The sequence below is a fragment of the Arachis stenosperma genome, chromosome 2 (assembly GCF_014773155.1).
Source record: "Arachis stenosperma cultivar V10309 chromosome 2, arast.V10309.gnm1.PFL2, whole genome shotgun sequence".
Taxonomy (NCBI): domain Eukaryota; kingdom Viridiplantae; phylum Streptophyta; class Magnoliopsida; order Fabales; family Fabaceae; genus Arachis; species Arachis stenosperma.
In genome coordinates this window covers 9,054,839-9,064,896 of record NC_080378.1, presented here as the reverse complement: position 1 = coordinate 9,064,896, position 10,058 = coordinate 9,054,839, and the positions used below count along the sequence as shown (strand labels likewise).

At 31.6% G+C, this 10,058-nt stretch overlaps 1 protein-coding gene across 1 annotated transcript; it reads left to right on the top strand.

Moving 5' to 3' along the window:
- Positions 1 to 4,878: 4,878 nt before the first annotated feature.
- Positions 4,879 to 6,727, top strand: LOC130961860 (malate dehydrogenase, cytoplasmic-like). Its single transcript, XM_057887896.1, has 4 exons — positions 4,879 to 5,095; positions 5,299 to 5,774; positions 6,028 to 6,400; positions 6,490 to 6,727. The coding sequence occupies exons 1-4, from the start codon at positions 4,891 to 4,893 to the stop codon at positions 6,582 to 6,584; spliced, it is 1,149 nt and encodes a 382-aa protein (XP_057743879.1). The 5' UTR covers positions 4,879 to 4,890; the 3' UTR covers positions 6,585 to 6,727.
- Positions 6,728 to 10,058: the final 3,331 nt, after the last annotated feature.

The window sequence follows — 10,058 nt, the reverse complement described above, 5'->3', positions numbered from 1 at the left end:
TTAGTTAAAAAGATTTATTTGGACGAGTTTCTACTAAAATATCTGTTTTTATGTAATTTAAAAAAAATTAAAGTAAATTTATATTTAAATAAATTATATAAAAATAATTTTTATTTATTATGTTAAAAATATTATTTTAAATAAAAATATAAATTATAACTTTAAAAAATATTTTTTTATTTTTTAATATTTTTATTTTTACGAATAAAATTTTGTCAAATACATTAAAAATTAAAAAAAATTATTTTTTTAATAATTTAATAACATTTAAATAAATACAAAATCTACTTCAAATATATATTTTAAAAATATAATAATATTTTTTAATTTTTATATATCTAATCTGTTAAAAGTATAAGATTTTACTTTCAAAAAATTGTTTATCAAACCTCTTTTTATATAATATTTTTAAAATATATCTTTAATATTCACAATACTTTACTTTTATACACCACTTGGAATAATTTCTTTAAATGAGATGTATTTATGTTTTATTTCCTATTATATAAGCTCTCAATTTTTTTTCCAATATAGAGTTTATGTTTTTAATACTAACTAAATAAGGTAATGCAAATATAACTTTTAAATTTGACCTTCAGATTTCTTCTAACAATCTTTCATAATTTTGCGATTCATCCTTCATCCTAATAACGCAACAAAACTCAAGCTCCTTTCCGATATCAAAAATAGAAAGTGCACCACTTGTTCCTGTAAATTAATCTTTCCCACAATAGATTTCATAAAATTAGTTAACACCAGCAAAATAGTAGTAATATAATATTTCGCCGAGACTTTAGTAAAAGATCCAAATAATCTTGTTTGATAGATACTCTAAAGGTGCATAGGAGTGTATTAGGATAAGATATTTAGAGAAAATTAATTATAGTTAAATACCAATAACATAATTTTATAAATTTTAGTTATTTTTATAAAATATTTTTTAAATTTTTAAAATATTTTTACAAGAAAAGTATAATTCTCAATTATTTTCCTTTAATAAACCTTGACTAATATAAAAGGAAAAGAATTTAGAATCAAATTTATCGCATATATACTCTCTCACTTTTTTTTGTTATACATACAAAAAGAATATTGTAAAATTATATATATTTAAATTTCAGCAATTTAATTATATAATATTTTTAAAACTAAAAGTGTTCTTTTAAAAAATATTTTAACTAATAATTATCTATTTAACGTGTGATAGTCTGTGAGAGAAAACCGGTGGAACTTTGAGAAAATAGTAGAATTTTTAATTTCTCTGTTTCAAACGGGTGGATATCAATCTCTACGCAACTCAAGATTCATATCAATCTTCTTAATTTACTGAAAGAAAAAGGAAAATGTTTCTTCATTCCTTTTTTTAAATTTCATCAAGGGAACGAATGAACTTAGATATCTTTTTTATTTTGGTCCCAGCTAACATATATTTTAAAAGACATATATTAGTGTTATTAGTAAAAAATTTTTAATTTTTTAATAATAAAAATATTGAAAACTTGGTTCATAATTTTTTTTAGGATACGTTTTAGCCAAGTCCATTTACTTTTTATATTTTTTCTTTGGCGTACTATTTTTACTTTTTTTTTTTCCCAGGAAGGTAGGTATTAAATCTTGGAAGACCTAACAAAGCTATTTTAAAAAGTAAAAACATTAGAAAATAACTCAGCCCAACAGAGAAGAGAAGTTAATTTTAATAAAGCAGCGTTGGCCCAAATTCATCAACATAGATGGGTGATTATTTGGTAGATGCCGTTGGACCTAATTGTATTTTTCGGCCCACTATCAACGAATAACTTCTGAGTTTCTGACAAAAAAAAAACAGAAATAAAGAATTGAAACAAGTTTGAGTCATGGCGAAAGAAAAATATATATAGGGTCAGTTGACAGAATAAATAGGTTTGAGAAATGTCACAAATTTTAGGTTGTGGGTAATAATTTAGAAAATACTGTATGGTTACAATTTACAAATGACACACGATGATATATCATAGAGTAAATTATTGTCTTAATATCAATCCATAACCTTGGCAAAAGAAAACTAAAACACTTTAGTTAAGTATTAGTTTTCTCCTTAATGTTTTTGAAAGTCTTATTTTTATCATAAATATTTTATTTTATTTTATCTATTAACAAAAATTTATTTTTTTAAAAAATATGCCTTTTCTTCTATTATTATTATTTTTTTCTTATTATTTTATCATATTTATTCTCAAATCACTATAACCATAAGACAAAAAAAAAAAACACAACAACTACTAATATAACCATTACAATTACGATTTTTATTATTGTCTAAAACAAATCAATAGATGAAAGGATATTTAAAAAAAAAGATTTTGACCAAAAATTAAAGTAAGACGAAATAAGATATTTAGAATAAATTAAAAATATGATGTTTCGAACGTTAATAAAAGAATTAAGACTTACAAAAAATTAGATTAAAAAAATATAAATGGTTTCTGACAATTATTTTAAAAGATGAGACTATCAATAAAATTTTTTTTTTGGCTATTGATCTTTATTTTGGTGAGACTGATTAGTTTTTTTGTCAATATTTTTCTTTTGTATTAACAAAATAAGTCTACATAACATGTTAAATTGTTGATCTAGATTGACAAATTCTTTTTTTAAAAGTCTTGTTATTTTTTAGGAATAATGTTAGGACTGTTTAATTTTTTTTGTCATCTTTTTTAAATATACTGACTAAATTTATTATTTAAAATTAAGAAATATTAATAATTTTAAAATTATTTTTATTTATAAAAATTAAATAGAGGACATATTAATAATTAGCGTGTAACATAAACATGTTCTAAAAAAAGATTTTTGATAGAGAAATTAACCAATCTTACAAAATTAAATATCACAAGCTGCCAAAATAAATATTTTCTTTTATTGAGACTTTGTGGTCCTTCGAAAAATTATCAAAAATCGGAATAGATATTCACTCGAGAGAACAATAGTTGCTTTGTATCATATATGTTCTAAGGTAAACTATATATTTTGTTGCACCAGCCACAAGGTTGAGTAATGCTTAATTAATTGATACAATTAATTTTTTATAGATATTTTTTTTCATTTAATTACACCAAAAATAATTTCAAATTCTATGAGAATTAAATCCCAAAAATCTCACCCTAGTTATTAGTTTATTACATTCACAATTATATAATTTTTATGTCAAATGAAAGTCTTAAATTGTTATATCATTAATCCTATAAAATATTTTCAAATTCACAACATATTTTATAAAAAATCCAAAATCTCAAATTCGTTAATTTCAATTTATTGAAAATTAGAAACATAAAAAATATTATTTTATGACCTACAAAATAAATAATAAATAATAAATAATAAATAATAAATAATAACAAATCAATTTCAATTTATGAATTATAGACTATGATACACGGACATTGATACGGACACGGAACACGACACTACACGAGACACGTGGACACACGAATTTTAAAATCTTATAAGACATGGGGACACGGCATATATATAGAATATAAAGTATTTTTTAGATAAATTATAATGTTTTTTTGATATTTTATTACTGTTAAAATATAAAATAATTTTTTAACTATTTTTAATGTCTTTTTTTAACTATATAAAAGTATCTAAAATATTTTTTGTTTTAATAAATAATAATGTATATTATTTTTAAACCCATTTCAACGATATATGTTAAGAAAAAGGTTGGACACGTGAACACGTGATGGTATTTAGATGTGTCTAAGTGTGTCTGGAGAATAATTTTTTATTTTTTATTAAGACACGGTGGTTGGACATGGCTGACACGTGTGTCAGACAAGTGTCGATGAGTGTCGTGTCCAACACGCGAACACGACAACTCAACGAAGTATCCGTGCTTCATAAATTATTGATGTTATACATATCAAAATATCAGAATATAAATATTAAATTATAAATTTTTTAATAATTTCTATCATACAAATTATATTTTTATATATAGATTATATATTATAAAATAAAAAAATAGAAATAAAATATAGAAGAAAGTTATGAAACAAATTATTAAATATTATTATTAACTGATCAGATTAAAATTAATAAATAAATATAGTTATGAACTAAAAATATTAAAATATTAAATTATGATCTATTTAATTGCATATAAATTTTCACCGAACAATAATAGTGTATTATAATTAAAAAAGTTAATAAAAAAATTTATACTATTTTTAGCTAATTTTATTTTATTACCTAACATTTTCTTAAAAATAGTATGTAGTGTTAGCGAATGTAGGAGTTAACTCCGAACTAAAAGCATTGCGAATCGAATATAAGATCACGTGGAAGGAAATCATGAGACTTTTTCTTTGGTATTGTTGGTTGGTGACACTTTCCAGAAACCGTCTTAGTAGTGCTATCTAATCAATACCCGCAATTACCGTCATTCATTCTTATTCTTAACCCTTCCTATCTCTCCGCCATTTTTACTTGTTTACGTACCCAAATTATTTTTCTCATATTCATATTACATCACGCACTAGCCACTAACACTAGTGAGTGAGCTTCCTCATAACAAGTATCTTCGTTACAATGGTGGACCCACTTAGAGTTCTTGTCACTGGCGCCGCTGGTAATTCATTTTAATTTGCTTCTTCACTTCATACCAAAATACATACTAATTTAATTGTAGTATAGTTTATTGTATATAATGTTTAATTATTCGTTCCTTTTTGTCTAAGGCCATTGATTCTCTTTCCCCCGCATGCATTCCGTGAGGAAATAGTTTTGGTATATGATGATTTCCTTGGTGAACAAGTATGCACTTCATTGATTCTTTTTGAAATTGATCTTATATATATCAATGAAGTAGATTGTTTAATTTGTGTTGGTCGTGTGAATAACTTGACCATGGAAATTCCTCTTTGGGAGATTGTGAATGTGGACCAAACACTCGTCCAAAACAAGATATGGGAGATTATCAACAACACAATTGCTCAAAAAATTCTTCTTGTTTTGATTTGTGTTTCTTTGTTTTGGAAGATGATTCGATACATGTGTGGTCTTCTCCATCAAGAGAAGGAACCAGTTACAGTATTGGTCACGGGTGCTGCAGGCATGACATGATTTAATTCATTACTTAAAAAGGCTATGTAATGGAAAAAAATCACTTATTAAATTAGTCATTATATATTTATTAATAAATAAATTAAACATGTTAGCTAAAAGTTGTTGAATTATTGAATTTTTGTTATGTATTATATTTGAGTAATAAAATGATTAACCATATATGTATGTATGAATTGAATGAAAAAATAGGGCAAATAGGGTATGCGCTGGTAGCAATGATAGCAAGAGGGGCAATGCTAGGGCCAAATCAGCCGGTGATTCTTCACATGCTTGACATTGAGCCAGCAGCGGAGGCATTGAAAGGAGTGAAGATGGAGCTGATGGACGCGGCGCTGCCGCTTCTAAGAGGGATTGTGGCTTCCACCGACGTGGCAGAGGCATGCAAGGGGGTCAACATTGCGGTCATGCTTGGTGGTTTCCCGAGAAAAGAAGGGATGGAAAGAAAAGACGTCATGTCCAAGAATGTGTCCATATACAAGGCGCAGGCGTCGGCGCTTGAGAAGCACGCCGCCGCGGATTGCAAGGTGCTGGTGGTGGCCAATCCGGCCAACACCAACGCTCTCATACTCAAGGAGTTTGCTCCGTCCATTCCTGACAAGAACATCACTTGCCTTACTAGGCTCGACCATAATAGAGCCCTCGCTCAGATCTCTGAGAGGACGAAGGTTCGTCTTGGGGTGACCTCTTAGTTAAGAATTGTTAGATAATTTAAAATATTTGATTAAATTATTATTTAACTACTTTTAATTATGAATTTCACCGAGATGTAAATGCTTAGTTTAGGTAGAAATTCAGTGCAGTTAATTTTACGTAAAGTTGATACTGAGAGTGAAGTCGACTTTACTTGGGTTTTCACCCTTATTTTATTAGAATTAGTTATATTAATCATATGAAAATTTTGATAAAATAACTTTTCAGGTTCATATCAGCGATGTCAAGAATGTGATCATTTGGGGCAACCATTCCTCCACCCAGTATCCGGATGTGAACCATGCCACCGTTCAGGAGAAGCCTGTGAGGGAAGTTGTCGGCGACGATGAATGGCTCAACAACGACTTCATTGCCACCGTTCAGCAGCGAGGGGCTGCCATCATCAAAGCTAGGAAGCTCTCTAGTGCACTGTCCGCAGCAAGCTCTGCTTGTGATCATATACGTGACTGGGTTCTTGGTACTCCCAAGGGATCCTGGGTTTCAATGGGAGTATATTCCGATGGCTCATACGATATTCAACCTGGTCTAATTTACTCTTTTCCGGTTACATGTGAGAAAGGAGAATGGAGCATCGTACAGGGTAGGCACATTATTATTATTATTATTATTATCGTATTCATATTCATATTCATCATGCTCCTTTTCTTTGACACATTGGCAATAATTCAGGGCTAGAGATCGATGCATTCTCAAGGGAAAAGATGGATAAAACTGCCCAAGAGCTCATTGAAGAGAAAGAATTGGCTAAGTCATGTCTCCACTGATGACGTTTCATCGTGGAAGAATATAATAACTCATCAGTTTTAGTACACTTTGATATTGGTGTTTGAGTGGTTATTTTATCAATGAAAACTCGTGTGTGCGTGTGTTCATGTGAAATTAACAGATGAAAACAATTGCAAGTGAATTCTACCTATTTTATTCTATCTTTTGGTACCTTCACTTGTTTCGCGAGTTGATGTTTTATGTTTATTAATTTAGAAAAAAATGGTTCGTTTCATTTTCTTTTTCTGCACTTGCATGCTTTCCAAACTACAAATTATTATTATTATTATTTAAGTTGTTAGTCGCTTAACCGTTGCTACGAGTTTTTCTAATTGAATAATTGATGTCTTTCAATTTAATCATAATGTGCTAATTAAGAGGAGGAGTGCTAGGGGTCAGCATTTTTGCTAAATTCTGGCCAGCACATAACCATTAAAGGAAAATTGAATGATTTTCTACCATTAGATACAATTTCAAACCATTAAAAACATTATTGATGACTAATTAATGGTTAAAAACTTCAAAATCTGCTGGCCCCTAAACTTTCTCAATTAAGAGATCTACCTCAGAGAAGACAATTTGAAGTAAAGAGATTGAGCGTAATTAAAACTGAATTGATGTGTATTATTCTGTAAGACTTGAGTTTATATAGGTGAGTTATATATATAGAGTTTAATACACAAACTATCACTTAACTAAACTAACTATATTTAACAAAAAGATAATTAGTTGAGGACACATATTAAGATTACTATTAATACACAATTTTAAATATTTTATTTTAATATATGTATAATAATTGCTTTGAAAATCAAATTTTATACAATTTTTTATAATAAATTTTTTAATTAGTAATTTTAATATTTATTCTAAAAATATATGTTAATTAAATTTTTAATAAAAATATATTTGTATATTAAAATTAGCTATTTAACAAATTTCTTTAAAAAATCAGTATTTATATAAATCGGATCAAGTTTAGTAAGTTTGAGCCCATCTTAATATTTTAGCCACTCTATTTTTAAGATTCATGTCCAATCTAATAAAAAAAAAAGTTAAACCAGATGGATCTGATACATAGGTGGACCAAGTCTTGCACACCCCTCCTGTTACGGTGGGTAACCGGAGATTAATAGAATGGATGGCGTTGGTTGGCCCAATCGTCTACGGAGGGTGGCTTCCGAGTAGATTCGCGCGCGGGAATCTCCTTCCGACTTGTTTACGTGAGTGAATGGGGGGTGGTACCTGCAAAGACACTCCGATGCCTAAGTTAGCAAAGGTGTAAGCAAGTTTTGAATGTGTTGGGCTTAGAGATACCTGAGGGGTGTCAGTGTATTTATAGTGTGAGCCAATAACCACCGTTGGAGTAGTGCCGTATTTTTAGGGTGTTAACCGTCCCATTATCTTAGGGAGGTTAAGATATGGCTTGATGAAGTGGTTAGAGAGATTTTAGGGGCAGTTACTCATTTGAATGAAGGCTTATCTGCCAGCTACTCTCCGTTCCGACCTCTTTAGAGCGAGTCGTAGTCAACACCGACTTCTTAGTATAAAGGTCGGTGCTCAGCAAGGCTCAATCCTCTAGACTAGGCCTTTCGCTTGGACCTGGGCCTTTATTATTGGGCCAGGGTATGAACAGTGCCCCTACTTGAGCCCAAGATCTCTTTAAGACTTGGGTTCGAGTATTTTACTCGGGTTCGTAGCCGACTTTCTTGGAGGAAACGCGGGTTTTTAAACCGACGTGATTTTCGCGACTTTTTGTTTCTGACAGTTACGTCTATTCAAGCGTCGTGTCCGTTAGGGATGCACTTAGGGATTGATGGCTTTGGTAACGGTGCACTCTCATTAATGACTGCCCCGTTTTTACCATTATGCCCTTAGAGTATTTATAAATACTTTTCCCTCTCTCTCATTATCTTCTTTCTGCGATTTTTCTAAAAAAAATTTCCTCGTTCGTTCTTCATTTGCTCGTGCTGCATTCTTGTGCTTCGGAGACTTCTGCTTCTTCCAACCTTCATTTTCAAAGAGAGGTTAGTTTCTTTTCCTCTTTCATATTTTTCGTATGCCTTTATTTTGTAGATAAGTAGGTTTGCAGGCTTTTGCTTGGTTCCTTTTTCTCCCCTTTAGAGACCTTTGTTTTTGATTTTTTCTTTTCTTTTTCCCTTTGTAGGTTTTCTTATCTTCTTTAGGAAAAGAAAATGGCCTCCGTAGATTGGGTTGATGTTACTGTCCTAGGGGAGGAGCCGTTGGTTGATGCTGAGTTTATTACTCATCTTCATACTCACCACCGACTCTGTACCTCAGATGAGGACGAGCCTAAGTATGAATTGCTTATCCCAAGTTCAGAGGATCGAGTTTGTCATGGGAGGGCCAACGGAACGACCCCTCATTTCTTCTTTATGTATGAATGCATGATCACCCGTCTGGGTGTTTTTCTACCTTTTTCAGATTTTGAGATGTCTGTTCTGCAGCACTGTCGGGTTGCCCCTACCCAGCTTCATCCCAACTCTTGGGGTTTTTTGAAAATTTATCAATTTATTAGCCATGCTTTGGAGTTCCCGACTTCTCTGAAAATCTTTTTTCATCTTTTCCATATGACCAAGCCCTTCAGTGGGCTAAACAATAAACAACAATGGGTTTCCTTCCGAGCCATACAAGGTCGGAGAATTTTCACTCTTTTTGACGAATCCTTCCACGACTTTAAAAATTACTTTTTCAAAGTGCAAGCTGTAGAGGGTCACCACCCCTTTTTCCTGGATGATAATTCCTCTCCTCGCTTTCCTTTATACTGGCTGGAGGCCTCTCCTTGTGAGAAATATGGTTTGGATGACCTGGATGAAGTAGAGGCTGCCATTGTGGGGTTCCTCCGAGAAGTGTGGGGGAGGGCCCCATATTTGGATACTAAAAAGTTTCTCCAAGGGTCTCCGACCTTTATCCAAGCACAGCTAGGTAGCTTTCTCTTGTTTGTTAGATTCCCGACTTGTTAACTGATCTTTCCGACTTGTTTAATTCTTTGGCTATCGTTTTCTTTTTCAGAAATGGCGAAGACGAATGCTCAGGAATCTTACTAGAGAGTCCAGGAGGCCAAAGCCAAGTCTCGCGCCCGGACTGGTGGTGCTAGGGTTATCTCTCCTCCTCCTCCTCCTCGGAACGTTGGGACTCTTTCCAAGCCCATTGTGATTTCTTCTTCAGCTCCTTCTCAGCCGCCCCCCGTCGTCCGACCCTCCCCTGATCCAAAGAAGCGCAAGACCTTAGAGTCTGGCTCTTCTGGTGAGGCTAAGGCGGATGCTCTTGCGTTCGTTTGAAAGAATATCTATCCCCATGCTCGTATAAGCATGGATGATGTGTCCGTTCGGAGCCACCTTACCACCATGATTGAGGAGAGTCTCAAGGCGGCGGGGGTTTACGGCAAACTCTTGGATATTTTTTATAAGGCTCCTCTCAGCTCTTTAGGGATGACCTCGAGGGTCGAGGAG